Raw genomic sequence first — 17692 nt, 5'->3', positions numbered from 1 at the left:
GTTTAAGATGGATTCAAGTTCATACAATTTAGAGCAAGGGGGATTGAGGAAGATTAAAATGGATTAAGGTTGCTGCGAATTACGGCAAGATGGATTAAGGTGAATTAAACTGAAGTGGGGTGGATTGCGGTGGGTTAACGTGGATTAAGGTTGGTACGAATTAGATAAAGGTTGATTAAGGTACAGTTTTTAATGACACACGACAATGCATGACGTCACGTATCATGCAGGACACCAATTAATACATAAAAGATAATGCTTTCGCATTCAAATCACATAAGGATACTTAAGTTCACTACTTTTTAAGTCTTTCCAGTAAATAGAAGATATCGCTCCATTACCGAGTTTCTGTAATCTGTATTTTGATAGAAGTCAAAGCTGCTTATCTTTTTTTATTTCTGAAGGCTCGTTTTGCATTTACGGTGGGGCAAAAAAACGCAATCGAAGTTATTTATGCCCGCACAACATGGCGTCGTTGCCCTGCACCGGACTCGCAATAACGCTTGAGCTAGGGAGCGGTAAAAACACAAAAAACGTTCGGTTATGTTAGCTTAGATAAGGTGCAGTGTCGAGAATGCTGCATTCTGATGTCATGGACTAAAAGGACCAAGAAGTGTGTTTTGGTGTTCCGCTTACAGGTGAAAACAAGAAAGAAAGATTCCTGCTTTAAACAACAACGAGACACTTCACGAAAACGATAAGAAAAAGGCAAAGCTACCGCGAACACGCGAGCCAAATATTATTCAATCGCCTGCATCAGGAAGCTCGCAATATCTCGAAGCCCCTTTTGACACCGTCAATGACGTTAGCCAGCCAGACAGCCCGTAAACACCAGACAATGGGTTATTGTTTCAAGACCATGAGTTGCTTCCGAGCAAAAGCCCGCACGCGCACGCACACCCCTCCACTCGTCTAACAAACAGGGGAGCGGTAGTTCACGCATCTCGTTCGTCCTTGCGCCTCTATCTTGTTGCTCTCGAGCCCTTTTGTCACACGCCAACCCGGAAAGGTTACCATAAGTGCTTCGCGGAACGAACAAGAAAGAAACAGGTGATAGGCAGGGCATTGGTATCGGCGCCACTACGCATGAGGAGCGGGAGGAATAAAAAAGAAGCAAAGGTAGGGAGATCAACCAGATACACGTTCGGTTTGCTACCCTACAGGGGATAAGGGGTCTAAGGGATGAAAAGAAAGGAGAAGGAGGGAAGACGGTACTCTCAGTGTGAACACGTGCGGTTGTCCATCACTTCCTGCTTATAATCGGTCACTGAGGCCAGTCGATTTCATGAATCGTAGCAATGCCCGTGTCGCTTTGTAAGCCTGCGACGCGTGGGGACATGGTCCGAGAATCTTAATGTCTGAGAATCGTCTGCTGTCTAATCGGCTTAACCCACTCTGAAGAACATCGCGTTCGGTCTCATTGATATTTAAAAAAACGCAAGTGCTCGATTTTCTCTTCAAAGTTGCATGAGTCACAGATCGGTGTGTCGGACATTCCAATAAGAAATGAGTAGGCTTTCATAAAAGCCACCCCTAACCAGAGGCGGCACAGTAGAGTTGCATCACGGCGGGAGAAGTTCGATGGAATCTGCAGCTTCAATGTAGGATCCAGCCGGTGGAGACGGCAGTTGGATAAAATCGCGGTGTTCCACGAAGTTTCTGTTTTGCTTTGAGCAAGTAAACGAAGACCCCTCGCAGCGTCTGTCCTTGATTAGGGTATAGGAGCTGTCAGGGTTTCTTTATGGGTTGACCGCGCAGCATCATCAGCAAGGTCATTTCCAGCGATGCCACGGTGCCCCGGAAGCCACTGGAAGATGATGTCATGTCCCTTTATGAGGGCTTGATGCAGGACTTCTCCGGTCTCAAACACAGCCTGGCTCAAGCTCTTTTCTATCTTAGTCAGCGCGGCATGCGCCAGGCTGGCCTGTCATACTTTTTGGAGCTACGGTCGTCCTCGTTGTCTTATCCTTCAACGTTACAATATACTCCAATACTATTTCTAGAAAAAAACTAAGACAGAAAAGTGAGTAAGTCAGGCTGGTTCATGATCAAAACTAATCGCTAGGCGAAGACGAAGGCGAGCGACACAACTCGTCCAGGACTATAATCATTAAAAGGCGTCGCACTCATTCGAGTCTGTTCTCAGCTTCAAATAAAATGTGTTGGAATGTTCCTGTAAAGCTGGCCTCAACAATAAAAGAACACCTAGCTCATCTTTGATGACTATGTCTAACGGTCACTAAAAGCAGAATCAGCGAATTCTGCTTCACTGAATAAACGTTAAAGTTCCGATTCCAAGGCACCCTTCCCAGAATAAGCATGCATAACGGCAGAGTGTGTAAAATGGCACGCATAGGGAAAGGGTGAATTGGAGAGAGGCGTAACACACGTGACATGTACATATTTGGTGCGTTGTACGGAATGAATTCGGGAGACCGTTTTCTTGCAGGCCGAAATGATGTCTGTGTTCGACATGGGCGTTACTGCAAGTCGCATCGTGTACGCCAACACCGTGAAGTGCACGTCACATCTGCGCTTCGCGCAAGAACGAGGCGTGACCCTCATAACTTTTGATTCAGCGGAAGAGTTGGAGAAAATCAAGGACCCAAACGCGAGGTGTGTCAATGGCAACTCAACTGGCTTTCTTTGTCTTCTGCTTCGCTGACTGCCCTTGTTCTTTGTCGACTTCACTCGCTGCCTCTCTTCGTTGTCCTCCGCCTGTCCATGCTTCCTTTCGTTCCCTGCGGAAAAACAATACAGCAAAACCGGCGTGGCCAACATGTCCGTCTTTCGCTCATTAACGCTGCCTGTTCAGCTCTACGCGCTGTACAAGCCCAGTAACAATTTTTATTGAGTACTGTCTTAGTTTCACATTTAGTGTTTCCCAAAATGACAATGCGTATGCTCGAATGGGTGCCACGCCTTTACTACTTCGGCGTTATGAAAGTTGAGTGGTCGTATTCACTCGATCACTTTCGCGGAGATCATTTCGGCGCAAGCTCACTGCCTAAACCAATGGTCAGCATACGTGTCGCTTCAGTGAAGCGTCAAAGCGGACGCCACATCAATCAAAAGGGAAAATTTCCTTAAAAGTAAATAATAATGCCACGCTACGGCTTTCCCATTTTCCTGTGCGTACTTAGGTTTATGTATAGGCGTGACAGCACTCTGAAACTTCAGGGTAACATCTTGCAACAAAAATGCGATATGACTAAGTGCAGATTGGATTGGATTGATAAAACGTTTATTTGAGCCTGCAGTAAACCGCGCGCTTGCAGAAAAATCTGAGTCATGACAATTAAGTTGTTTGTGATTCATGGAGCGTAAATCTAAAAGCTAGAAACGAATACACGGGAAAAAAAATCACCCACAGATGTGGCTCCTGAGCATGAGGTCACAGGTGCCATTCCTAGCAGCGGTGACCTTACTACTATGGCAGCGGAAGAAAAAAACATTCCGGCAATGAGCTTAGCGTATGCGTACGTTAAAGACACCCAAATATTCAAGATTTATTGCCGAGTCCTTTACGATGGCGGCTCTCAACAATCAATCAAAAAGCAACAAGGCAGACGTGCAATACATTTAGGGTTCTTGCGCTTTCATCTACGCAGTATTTCAAATTTGTCTCCACTAGTGTGCTGTCGCTCCTGCTTGCCTTTCATGACTCTGAAACCAACTTTGCTTTTCTACATGCTCACTGCTTAAATGAAATGCTTGCATTATTTAAACCTTTGAAAATAAAGCGCTTTCCATCAACTAATTCAAGCCACAAATTATAACGCATTTCTTAGCATAAAGTCTTGTCTATGATATCCAGGTTGCTGCTGCGTATAGCTGCAAACGAATTTGGCGTACAGCAGTCCATGAATGCCAAATATGGGATTCCATTCCATGATGCAAGAAATGTTCTCTCTGCCGCTCGCGATATGGAATTGAATGTGGTTGGTGTGTCGTAAGTATACTTCACATATTCCAATACTGCAAAACGCAAATTGAGGACATGATTCAATAAGCTGTTTACCGTGCAGGTATTTCTCCGGCACAATACCGATATGTTGAATGCTAGGAAGGGCTGGTGGGAAGTTCTTTTCACATAGTGTGGACACAACACCAAACATGGAGCATGCAATCAAGACGATGACCGACAGTGCGCTTCTTCTGTGGTCGTTTAAGCCTTCAGAAGAGTGTTAAGCAGTTCGTTTTTCTACATGGCGCTGAAGATCATTGCAGCCGAAACAGTCCTTCGGACAGTGTACATTAGCAAAATGGAGTTTGGTTACACTCGGCAACTTTCCGTAGCAGCGCAGCCAAAGCTACATAGCTGGGAGCTACTGTACGTATGTTACTACGCCACGTAGTCTGAACGTTTTGCTGGCAGTTTCGCTTTTACCAGCGCTTTTTCATATGAGCTCAGCTAGGCATATGAATACTATAGGAATATATATATGAATACTATATGAATACTATATGAATACTATATGAATACTATATGAATACTATGAATACTACTAACGCCAAGGCAAACAGACATGTATAACATTTATGAGAAGTAAACACAAATATTAATGAATACATAGTGGCGCACTCAAGAAAAGGATAACTGGACTTGTTAGGGGATGTCCTCTCCAAAACATATTACTTCAAGGTCACCTCTAATTTACGCTTAACGGCACGCTACTCAGATACACGTGCAAATGCGCACGATGCGCTATAGTAACGTTCTGTGGCTACGATAAAATATTTTGTATTGCGAAGGAGGGTAGGAAGCACTTTTATTAAAGTAAGCATTTTTATTTCGGAAAAACATGGACCAGCGAGGAACTGTGTAATCAGAATTCCTACGTAAAGGAAACAAGTCATTTCATATATTTTATGGAATACAAGGGAGGCTTTGTTGATTGTTCACTTTCGGGGATGCAATAACTTTCGCGCGATTTGGCGAGCCCAGCAATGGACGCGTCGGCGTCTACGGGTAACATCATTCCAGGCACCGGTTAAGCACGCTGTTTTCGCAGAGTGGAAGGAACGCTATCAACCGCATAATAGACATCGACGAATATGGGTCAACAGGTGGAACTTTGGGCAAGTGTCTGTATTCCTGAAGTTGATAACTGTCGTCGCAAAGTGCCCGAAACTCTGCCTCCCGTAGACGCTGACGCATCTGGTGCTACACGCGAAATCTTGCCAAAGTCACTATACCCGTGACAGTGAACAAGTGAAAATACCAATCCTCATTGCCATAGTGTTTATGAAATGGTCGGTTTCCTTTTTGTGTTGTTTCTAATTCTAGTTGTACTTGCACGTCTGGCGGACTCGCGACGCACTTGCGCTGGTGGTATCAGTTGCACAACACAGCCGTTTTTCTCGTGATTGTAAGCAGCCGACCAAACATTCCGCAACACGCCGCTCTCATCGTTCGCTCCTGACAGCTGAATTGAGATCAGCTCGCGAGCAGTCGCTCATACTTGTTGCAACCCAGCAACGCCATCTTTGTTTGTAGGAGCCAGACATGGACACCAGAAATTCAGAAAACCTGAAACAGCGAGAAACAAAAATCCTTTACTCAGCAAGATTTTAATTTAATATGGTAAAATTACCTGGAATAAGAAACGAAAGAATCCTTAACGCGCTTTCCCTCACGCTCAGTAGTCTACCGATATTTAGATTTGCGGACTACGTGCAGGTGCGTATTAAAAAGAAAGTCTGCTTCGGCTGCGTAAGATGCGCTGCGCAGCCTCAGGAACTTCCTCTTCTTGTTGTTGCCTGAAAGTTAGCGTCGGGTATAGAATAGTTAACCTTAGTTTACCTTCATTTTGCCCAAGACGTTGTAGAAGTCATGGACTTTTGTAGTAGATGGGCATAACGTGCTAAATGAGAAAGCTCTAGTCACTTACCACTTATACATGCAGCACTGATTAGCACGGTAATTGTTTCACTTGACATGCAAGTTCGAGCAACAACATGAAGTAATTTTTTCGCCAAGGAGGAGAAAAACGAGGTTGTTCACTGCAGGCGGATCTGGCCATGCGATATTTACCGGCAGTCGCTCCTCCAGAGCAGCACTTTTCAAGAGAATTTGAGAAACGCAAAATGTATAGGCGTGCCGTTCACTGCGTAACAAATTGGAAGAGCTGCACGAGACGGGTGAACGAGATACCAAAGCTAACGCATTTGACTTTCCCTGTTGTTGATGTGCTTCAGTGTATCCTCATGCAAACCGGCGACTCATCACACGCAATTATGAATTCTGATTTTCTATCTTATCTTTATTGCCTTCTTACAACGCCGATCTGTCCTCTGTTTTCCTTAAGATGGATTGCTCAGCTGCAGCCATCATCTGCGGTGCTTAAGAGGAAGCTTTAGCTCGGGTCCAACTCGGACGCCGCCTATTCAAATACATACGAAACGCAAAAACGTTTTTATAAGATAACCCCTGGACCGATTTTAATGAAATTTGTTGCATTTGAGAGAAAAAGTGGAATTCTAGTGACTGTTGGAATCGGAATTTCCATTTAGATCTTGAATTTTGTTACAAAGATCTCCAAAATTCGAAAGTTTGAACAAGATAGAAGCACGAAGTTTACATATTCATAGCTCTGCATCCAAAACAGATATCGCGGATCTGTAAACGGCATCCATTAGACCATTGAAACCGGACAAATTCGGCATGTCATTTCATATCTTACATATATTTGTTACGTTGTTTGCAAGGGTTCTGCAAAAGCTGCATTTTATATTACTCATTTTTTTAGATTCACGAGTAACATAACAAGTTTGTCCGCTTTAGTTGTACTATTAGATGCAATTTACAGAACTATATTATCTTTTCTGGTTGCTGAGGTACAGAGTTGTAAACGTGATAGTTTCATTTCCTGAAAATATTCAATTTTTGAGATTTCTTTTCTAAAAGAAATGAGGACTTAAATCCAAAATTCGAAACCAACAGTCACTATATTTTAAGTTTGTCTTTTAAATGCAACAAACGTCGTCAAATTTGGTGCAGTGGTTGCCGAGAAAAACGAATTCTCCTTTTACATGTGTTTAGATAGCAGCACCCGAGCTAAAGCTTCCTCTTAAGGCTACGGCATCGTTCGCATTCATTAGCCCTTTGCACTGCCACATTACGTTTCTACTGAGCACAAGTTGTGTTTGTGTGCACAGCGGCATGGACTAACGGAGGGTCATTGTAACTGAATACCTTTAAGGGCACTTACGGTAGCAAATTTTGCCAATGGCTTACTACTGTGGATAATTAATTCGAGTCCTGTAACATTTGCTTTAAGGGGAGTCATAAAAATTTTAATTTGTAACGTTGTGTTCTTCAGGCAACAGACTGACTCAGTTTTCTTCAGAAGTTGTGTACGCCTCTACCTGAAAATTTCAAATAATCCTACACATAATGTGCTTTATCTTAACGATTGCGTTGAACACAAAAGCTGACTCGCTGAACTGTGACTTAAAGCAATTGACATTTCAGCAAGACACACACGCGAGCTGAAATTGAGGTTGTTCCGTTTAAAATGACAAACATAATTTTCATGCTGACAAAGTGTTCTTAGTTCACATTGTTTGCTCCTTTATTGTCATTTATTTCCGTGTAATGGTTTACAGCACACTTTTGTCACATAGGCATAGCATAACTGCAATTTTTTCGAACCCTTAGGGGCTCACACATTAGAACATAATGATCACTAAAAATTGTGTTTTTGCGAAGTTGAAAAAGACTCATGGGAAGTACTGGAGGCATGAGTGAAAGCAAACAAGCTGTAGTTTAATATCAATTCTGGCATTAAAATTGCTGTCTACGAACCCGCGCTTTTCTTTTTGCTTTAATCATAAGTTATAGTCATTGTCCTTCGACATGCGTATCTTTTAGTGTGTTTATTTTTGCATATCTGAGCCACTCTTACTCCAAATACTGTGAAAAAAGACTGCACAATCAATTTTTTTGTATGTCACTGCTGCAATGCACATGTCAATAACACTATAGTGGCATTGCAAAAGGCTGAAAAAAAAGGTAGGGGTGAGGGGGGTGGGCGTAGCTGACTTATATGCGCGTTACCTGCTGTACGTTCTGAGGTAGGCTTAAACGGTAACAAGCGGACAGCATGGTAAAACTGTTTCAACGTATTGCATTAGTGCTTTCTCACATCCGTTGGTGTGAATTCAAGCTGTACGCTAAAATTTTGCGACATTGCACATCTTAAATTGTGAACTTAACGACAAAAGCAAGCACTAGCAATGTCTCTGCTTTTTGCTTCGGACTTGATGCCACCTTGCTCCCTATTACTCGCAGATTTCATGTTGGGTGCGCTTACAAGCATCCCGAAATATTCGCACTGACAATCGCTGATGCCAGAGCCATTTTCGACATTGGCATCGAGATGGGTTTTGCAATGACAGTTCTTGACATCGGGGGTGGATTTCCTGGCGGCGTCCGAAAGAAAGACAATTTCCAAAAGGTTTGAAAACCAGTGCTTTCTTTCAGCGACTCAGAAAATTTTAACTAAGCAAGTAGGCACCACATATGTGTTTTTCGAACTTTACTGACGGATTTATTTTATAAGCCTTTAATCACGGATCTTCGGAATAAATATCATTCAGTATCTTTAATTCGTGAAATACTTATGTGCCAAAATAATATCTGATCAGTTCTGAAATGTCTATGTTGTGTTGGTGTGTAGTAGGTGGAGCGTAGGAGTTCCGACGCATTTAGGCGTGTTACGCGATTACGTTAAGGGCTGTACAAGAAATCGTAACATTGACACCCTAGTAGAATACTGAAATCAACCTTATTGCGCAGTAATGAGATGCCTCATCGCGTTTGTCTTGCTACCAATGCTAAAACCCACATTGCTTGTGCTCTATGTGTATATCGATGACATATAGTTCGCCTTCTAGTAATAAAGGTTCAGTATGGCGGAACAAATGTCTGAAAAAGGGAACCGTTTATCAAGCTTTACGGGGTAACCTCAACAATTTCGCCCTTCACGAAACGAGGTCTAGCGAGTCTGAACATTTTCTTTTTTTCATGGCACTTTGCACACAATAGGCTCACAGCCTTACTGTTACCTAGTGCTCTTAACACGGTTGCGCGATTAGCCTGTAGCAATGTTACGGCCATTGTTTACTGCGCGCTTCCACCGTGGCCTGCAAAATTGTTGTATGACAAAACTAGGGGTCGAAGTGCAAGCACCAGAAGCTGCGGAAGCAGCACAGAGCCGGTAGGGCTGCTTGTTGTCGTTTCTCGACCTTATTTTAAAGCGAAACTTTCTCCATGACCCCTCGCAGACTTTCCTGACCGTGGCTGCTGGGCGCTGCTGTTGTCTGGTCGAACAGCTCACACTTAACAAAGTTTAATTACGTGCCCGATGGTGGGATTGAACCTCGGTCCTCCAAGTGCAGCAGCCCGATGCTCTAACCATTAGGCTTCAATCGCACGTGTACGGCTATCATGCCGATGTCAACTAGCTCTTTGTAATCGTCGCCGTGTCGGTCGCATTACGCAGCGCGGGTGGGCGAGGGCACGTTTGGGGCGTTAGTTTTCTTTACGTCAAAGACAACGAATGAAATGGGCAAAATTATAGCGTTTGATTAGACGCTTCCCGACAGCTTCGTTGCACGTAGATTTCAAGTTGTCAGTTGGATGTGCATAATTCTTTATTGCATAACTGACGCAAAATTCAAAGGTGGGTATTTTTAGCGCTTTTTATACCGAAAGCTGAAATGAACTACGCAGGAATTAAAAAAAAATAAGAGAAGGTGTGAAGAAAACAATAAACGCTACACATACTAAGTCACAAGCATGCAAGTAGTGTCACTATACGTGGCACCAGCACCCAGCACGTTCCTTTTGTTTGGTACAGGTCCCACTAAAGTATCAAATCATGCAAATAGTGTGACCACGGGCACGAGCACCGGAAGTGCTATCTAGTTGTTTGGTATTGTCATGATATCATCACATGCAGAGAATCCCACATGAATCTTATCAAATATATGTGGTATCGAAAGAGGGAGAGAGAAAATAAGAAATGGAGTGCAGAGGTGTTAACCAGATTAGCTGACAGGCTGGTTACTATGCACTAGGGGGTGCAGTATCGTCAGAAAAGATGAGAAAAAGGAAAAGAAGATATTAAGAAAACCTCCCTACACAAACACAATGAATGCAACTGACGATTATAGTTTTTGTGTCTGTCTCTATGCTTTAAAAAAATAACGCTAGAGCGTTTAAAGAAACTTGGGCACGTCTCGGCTCGGACCAGGTTCTAAGAATTTTATTTTCTCTGAGGAGGCAGCTGTCGAGCTCGTCGAGCATAAAGCACAGCGTCTTTCTTTCTGTGCTGAAACGAGGACAATCGCAAAGAAGGCGCGAAATTGTCTCTTTGCCCCCACAAGCTTCCCATTCTTGACTTCTGGCCATTCAAATGAGAGAGTAACAGGAAATATTGAAACTTGTATATAAACTTAATAAGCGGAAAGCATATCATGGGAACGGTAATCAGACACACAATATTGAAGCGGCACTCAGAGGTCCTCCATGAAATCGCTGTCGACCAACAAGTCGCCGAAGGCGGTGGCAGCACGCATCTGCTTAATCGGGGAGTGAACATGGTGTCCAAGCATGGTGCTCACTGATAGAGGAAATCTCTCCGGGAAATGCGGCCACCTCTGCTAAAGGAACGTCGCTAAAGCCAAGTGTCAGTTCTAGCACGTAGTTCAAGCAAGACGCACTGAGGATAACTAGGGCTCCCACATGTCAGGCTTATAGACATCTAGAGAGACAGAGAAGGGAAAAAGGAAAGGCAGGGAGGTTAACCAGACTGAGTCCAGTTTGCTACCCTACGCGTGGGGAGGGGAATGCGGAGTGAAGGAGAGAGAGACAACTTAGGTGTAGGATGTCTATAGTCGGGCACTCAAGTCTGTTGCCTTCAGGTAGTGACAAAGCGCTCGAACTGCTTTCTGCGCTAATGAACTGTGGGGCCAGACTCCCAAGATCTTCGCTTCCGTAAACGGCCTGTCATCCAGTCTATTCAAGGCACACACTGTGTCGGTTGTGGGTAGGAGTAGCATTCACCAACTCCTACAGCTGTCGTATTGGAATGGCGGAATCACCAATGTGCGCTAAGTGCAAGTGTGAAGACCATCGGTCATCTTCTGTGCCACTGTTCTCGCTTCGATAATCAACGTGAAACTCTCCAGTGTGCCTTATAGACATCTAAACGTAGCTTATTCTAAGCGGATGGCGGGGAGTGCTTTTAGTGCGCGAAATGTCCTTTGAGCAATCAAATTTGAGGCGTTGCTCCGCGCAACTTTCAGTCGTTATCAGTGGCATAGCAAAATGGTTGCCCTAAATCATGCATTTCCTCACATTCATCATCATCATCATCATCATCATCATCATCATCATCATCATCATTTTTTTTTAGTAGCAAGGCATACACTCGCTTATATTTCCCCTGCGCATTATTGAGGTTTGCTTTTTTTTAGCTCACGTATAAAATAGTGGGAGAGCAGGGTGTTTACAGGGAAATAAGGCTGAAGCCTTGAAGCTGAACTTGTGATCACATTTTCTGCGTGCGTACGTCCGTGTGCTCCCCCTCTTCGGCCAGCATTACAGAAGGCTCCTCTTTTGTATCACTTGACTTGCATTTCTTCTTCCTTTCTTTCTCCTTTTGCTCGTGATGGTAAGTTTCCCCCTCCTTTTTTTAATACCGAAACGTTAAGAAAGCATGGAGAACTACTTCATATGATATTCTACAGGAAAGAATGGCTTCTGTTACTGAACCAGATTTTAATGAAAATAAATGCCAATGAGCAGCTGAAGTTCTTAGCTCGTCCTCCTAGCTATGAAACTATATCTGAGGCACAGTAAGCAGGCGAGCCGGTGAAGCATCCTCCTACATGAAGGTTTACATTTATTTCACAACCTGAACTCCTTCCATTCAACTTAAAAAAAATTGCTGTATAAAACGTCAACCTAGGCATTTTACTACTCTTACTTTGTTAAGCGCCAGCCGCATTTAAATATACACCCCTGGACCTGTAAACGCAGAGATTTCATCATTCTAAGTAATTGGCAATTTCTGGCTGATTTCATATCGGAACGTCGGAATCTCAATGCATCATTCACGACTTGGTGAGAGCTTTTGAGGAGTTTCCTCTGGTAATTACGCTTAAAGAAGGCGAAGCCAAAATAAACATGATCCATTTCACTCTGTGTAGGTGGTTTACCACGGAGATGACACATAATTTTGAACAAAGCTCCGAACTGATTTGTTGTCTTGGTGGGTGCTTATTATTTCACTCGCAACTGCAATCACATTCTTTGATAACGTCAAATCGAAGTACGTACGCCGCTGGGTGGTCGGTTGGGCCGGATTGGTGTGGCATCGCAAGGGATAAATCATCAGCACGGAACGCGTAAACGGGTTCCTTTTTGATACCTACACATCCTCTTTGAAAATCACCGACAACGACAACAGGGTTAGTGAGATTGCAGTTAATTCGCACAAAGTTAGTAGCCATGTGCATTGCGGCACTATGAGTCATTGCATTTTTTTGCTTGCATACGGTGGTACGAGCCACTGCTCACGTGGGTATGAGCCATTGCTCATGGGGGTATGAGCATTTGATGATGACAGTTTTCGACATGCTTTTCTCTATGTGGTCTGCGTAATTAGAAAGAATTTAAGCACTGTTCGCTTCACTTTGCTGAGTGCTTGTAGCCTCTGCCTTACGGGGCTATGAGCCATTGCATTTTTGCTTGCTTACGGGAGCATGGATGCTTACAGGGGTATGAGCCATTGATGATGATAGTTTTTGTTCACCGAGAACAAAAATGCATGGTACCCTAGCCATATATAGCTTCACTATAAAATTAATTAACAGTTGGGAGGTTGAAAAGGTTTTCTGCTACAGTGTACAAGCATCTCGAAGTACTGCAGCGGCCTCCATATTTATTACTCGTCGTGGTTGCTCAGTGGCTATGGTGTTGGGCTGCTGAGCACGAGGTCGCAGGATCGAATCCAAGCCACGGAGGCTGCATTTCGATGGGGGCGTAATGCGTAAACACCTGTGTACTTAGATTTAGGTGCACGTTAAAGAACCCCAGGTGGTCGAAATTTCCGGAGTCCCCCACTACGGCGTGCCTCATAATCAGAAAGTGGTTTTGGCACGTAAAAACCCAATAATTAATTAATCCATATTTATTAAATATATTTGATTAACAACACTATAAATCTTTGATTTTGTTACATCTGAATATAAAAAAGAAACTTTAAAGAAAGGACAAGTCGAAACTGTGTGTGTGTTTTTATGTGCAAAGCAGCTCAAACATATTCGCTGGGGTCATTTATTCAGACAAAGCTTTAACATATTATCATAAATTAGATGGTGGGAATGAAACTTTGGGTGCAGATGCCGTCGATATAGCGTGTTTGTAAAACCGCCACATCGCAAAATATAAATTTGCGAATGATGACTCTCGAGTCTCTCACTTTTAAATGTAAGTACCTCTCCCCTTGAAAGCAAGCAGGGCGTAAACTAGCGCCCGATTGCTCAAATGGTTCTGTTTTTCTAAGAAAAGTGCACTCAGAAGTTAGTACAATTCCATTACCTAAAAAACGTTACCTAAATGTTAACTTGTTCGAGCAAAACAGCCAGACGAACCATTCGTTAGCAACCATTGCAAGTTGCTTGCCGGACTTCGGTTTCACTGCACGATTTGCAGCGAAGGAACGTAGTTTCCGAAACGGACTTGAACGACCTCCTGAAATCACTGCAGGAAAAGCTTGGAGTAAGTACGCAGGACCTTAATGGCGATTCATCAGAATCTCACTGACTGTTACGCATTCACTTGTAAGCTATATTGTGAATCATGTTGTTTACCCGTCATATTGAAAGATTAACTCGCTTTCCTCGTTGTTTTTCTGCTGTTTGTTCATCTACGTAATCTTGTTTTGTCGACCACGTTTGCCTTTCTGTTCATACTGTTTTAAGTATTAGTTTTTAAGTGCATCAGTGCCAAAGCTTCATAGCTGTTCATGGGTACTATAGAAAATGTATAATTTATTGTTAATAATAATAATAACGAAAAGAAGAATAAGATGATGATGAATAACAATAATGACGTTCTTTCAGCTATTCAGAATTTTCCTTTGCTTCTACATACGGAGGGCATCACGCTTTTTAAGGAAATTCACACTGTTGATTAATGTCGCATCCTGCAGTCTGACCTATTTTCTTTTTCTAAATGGTGCAAATAACCTCACTTTCAATGCTACTAAGAACAAAGTCATGACCTTCGTATGCAAAACAGCAAGCATTCCTTTTCTTATTCTGTAGATTCTGTACAATTGTATAAGGCTTGTGAGATCAATGATCTCTGTGTGCTTTTTTATACAACCTTGCACTTTTCAGCTGACAGTAAACGTGTTGCAACGTGTTGCGGGTATGCGCTGTCTTGGCTCTCAGACGATTGAGAAAATTCAATTCTCCTACAACGTTCCGCAAGTTGTGCACAACAATCTGTCTTCCTCAACTCGAATACGCATCGGTCATCTGAAAGGGCATTTCTAGATGCAACAGTTACATTATACAAAAGTAGATGGGGTCCAGAAAATGTTTCTAAGAATATATCATTACCGCTTTGCTAATACGGGCACTGGACCTTGTTCTTGAGCAGTTGGATTATTGACATTGCCTTTACTTCGCCGCCGACATAATTACGCTGAACTTCTGTTTATTTTCAAAGTGCTTCCCGGTGTCCGCACCGGCCCCAAACTCAACAGTCTTATACCATGTTTCGTATTACGCGGAAAATCACCATAAAACTTAGATATTTCTATGTTCCTGCATATCATCGTCGACACTCAGCCGTCCACAAAATACAGAGTCTGTATAACGGTTATTTTCATTATCCCGATATTTTTCATAACTCGTTGGCACTGTTCTTTTCCAAGCTTTGCGTTGTTGTGTCATATTTTTACACATTGTTCAACTGCCCTTTTCCACCTATATTTTTTTTGTATTCACCTAGCGCTTTGTTGTATCTACAGCCTTCTGTCGAAACTTCTTTCTATTCGTCTTTTTTACTTATATTCTCCAGTAGTTTTTTTGTTTCTTTGTTTGTTTGTCTGTCTCTCGGTTTTTAACGTATGCATGCGCCAACAATCATACCTTAGGGGTGTCCCTGGGCACGGTAAATAATTTATGTATTTATTTATTTATTTATTTATTTATTTATTTGTATTATAGCTCCACACAATGCAAAGTGTTTATAATTGTGATTTTTTCATCTTGATATCTTTCAAGACATGTTGAAAATTATTTCTGTTCCGAGGAGCGCACTTTCTCTTGAACCTTCTTTCTAGCTATGATCATCTGCTGTCTTCTCATACTTTCTTCCGTATAGATGTACTCCGTCGCTCAACTGCGTGTTGTTTCTGTATCGTTGCTCATTATGCAACTGTTTATCCAGTCCTTTATTGTTTTTCTTTCTTTTTCATTCAATTGTTTTATCATGTAACTCTTCGTCATAGATATCTTCGATTTTTACATTTCTTTTTCTTTTTCTGTGTAATAGCATCCAAACCTCAGTGTTTTTCGTCGACATGGTCAATAAATTATTGATTGATTTCTCACTTTCAAACTTGTGCAAAGACCAATAAGCTAGTCTTAAGTGCTTCCAAAGCTATGGTATTAGATTATACGCGGAAAAAACACCACGTGCAATTTTCTCGCACTCTTCATCATGGTCAATTGCTCAGGGTCGATCAAATGAAAGATCTTGATGTGTACTTTCGACAAAACGTGGTGCTTCTCTTCACACGCTAATTGTGCGAAGCAATGTGCCCTTCACGCTTTTGGTATTGTTTGTCGTATATCGCATTACTTCCACTCCCCTGCTGCCTTTCGGAAACTGTATTTCGCTGTGGGCCTTCGACTACAGGAGTATGCCTCTGTAGTTTGGGGTGGGACGTGCCACTCTAAATCTGACCTCATCGAACACGCAGCAAAATAATTGATATCTATTTGCAACAACGATTTTGCCATTCTGACAACCATAGTCCAGCCCTCTCAATCATACGTCCATTCGCCTTCCTCAAATTAAGACGTTTTAAATCATACATCTTTTTCCTCTACATGGCACTATACATTGCCCAAAGCTTCTGGATGATACACAACCTTTTGTGTCACGAAAGTATACCAGGCAGCATTTCGCGTTTTCTGCGTGACCTTGTACTAGCAGAGACTGTGCTATGCCTGCTTGGCTACAAAAAAAATAATGTATTAAGTACTCTGCCTGTATTGACATATTTCGGAGTTAATTCCCTGTGTTTTGTGTATGCGTAGATGAACATCTTGTTTGATGAACTCTTTGTTACGCCCGCTTCCTCATTTACTTCTTTTTTATTTGTTTCTCTACCTCACATTGTTTTGTCTACCATATTGTTCTTTTCGGTACATTGGGTCTTGCGTATCATTTTTTAAGTGCAAAAGTACGTATTACTTTTATTAGTTTTACATTTATGGGCATCAGTATTTTCACCTTGATATCTTTCAAAGCGTGTTGCCTTCTTTCTGTTCTGATCTTCGCACTTTCTCTTATGTCTTCTCTCTAGCTACACTAGAGTTCTCATAGCTTCTTTCCCCTTCCGTACATGTTCTCCATTTCTCAATTACGTGTTATTGCTATATTATTGTTCATTATGTAGCTGTTTATCGAGTTCGTTCTTTGTTTGGTTTTTCTCATTTCATTCTTTACTCCATAACTTTTAGTCGCAGTTCTTTTATATTTTTACCTTTCTTTCTGTGCACCAGCATCCAGATCTCAGTTCTGCTCCTGGGCACATTAACAAATTATTGATTGATTGATTGGTTGGTTGATTGAGTGATTTAGTTATTTATTTATACTATATTGATTATTATTGTATAACATACAGGGGGCGAATCGCCAACTATGCTTCTGTTGCACTGCTCTGCTCTTTAAAGGTTTGCGAAGCTGTGCGATCTTCTATCGACAAGTTTTTTCCTGCCTCGTCTGGCGTCGAGATTATTGGTGAACCAGGACAATTTTTCGTCACATCCGCATACACTTTGCTGATAAAAGTGGTCGCCAAGAAAACGAAGGAACTCGTCATTGACGGTTAGTTTACATCTGTTTTTTATGACTGAACTGGTTTATAAACATTTCCCGCCCCATTCATCAGAGCAGCAGTAAAGTTCACTAAGCTTTCCTCTCTATAGACAATCACGCCGATCATTGGTATTGCCCTTCAAATCTAACAATGGCAAGCCTAGGAGGGCTACAAGAAATGCGTACCGTGTGTTCTGAAAAAAATAATGTGTAGTTCAGTGTGGCCGTGAAGGAATGGCTTACAGGCTCATGTCACGGAACATTCGAATGTTCCTGTCATGCTTACACGTGCCATTGAGGTTCCGCTGCACTCATTTTTTTCATCGCCATACCATACAACCACGCGATAACCAAACAGGTTTTAATAACGTTCTGGAAGGAAGGTGTCCGACTCAAACTGGCAGAAACCCGATAATAGCGACATGCGGCTTGCAGCCGACGCCTAAGGACCATTTTCCGAGAAAAAAAAATACCTCCCCGGGGCGGTGTCTTGCACCGGCTGCCTATCTAGGGCTCCCAACTCTCGAGTAGAAAAAGTCGGGAACGTGGGGCCGC

General features: G+C 42.5%; 1 protein-coding gene across 2 annotated transcripts in view; it reads left to right on the top strand.

The window, feature by feature from the left end:
- Positions 1-17692, top strand: part of LOC142587856 (ornithine decarboxylase-like) — a 32036-nt gene that overhangs the window by 10376 nt on the left and 3968 nt on the right. Inside the window, exons 1-5 of one of the 2 annotated variants that reach the window (XM_075699175.1) lie at positions 1011-1119; positions 2450-2616; positions 3818-3952; positions 8297-8462; positions 16993-17146. In XM_075699175.1, the coding sequence (XP_075555290.1) occupies positions 1087-1119; positions 2450-2616; positions 3818-3952; positions 8297-8462; positions 16993-17146 (655 nt within the window). In that variant the 5' untranslated portion in view covers positions 1011-1086. Of the gene's footprint in view, positions 1-1010; positions 1120-2449; positions 2617-3817; positions 3953-8296; positions 8463-16992; positions 17147-17692 lie in introns of those variants that run through there. The other variant, XM_075699165.1, reaches the window with a different exon arrangement.

The sequence above is a fragment of the Dermacentor variabilis genome, chromosome 1, assembly GCF_050947875.1.
Source record: "Dermacentor variabilis isolate Ectoservices chromosome 1, ASM5094787v1, whole genome shotgun sequence".
In the NCBI taxonomy this organism is placed as follows: Eukaryota; Metazoa; Arthropoda; class Arachnida; order Ixodida; family Ixodidae; genus Dermacentor; species Dermacentor variabilis.
Note: the sequence above shows the minus strand (reverse complement) of the source record. Positions and strands in the feature narration are given on the sequence as shown.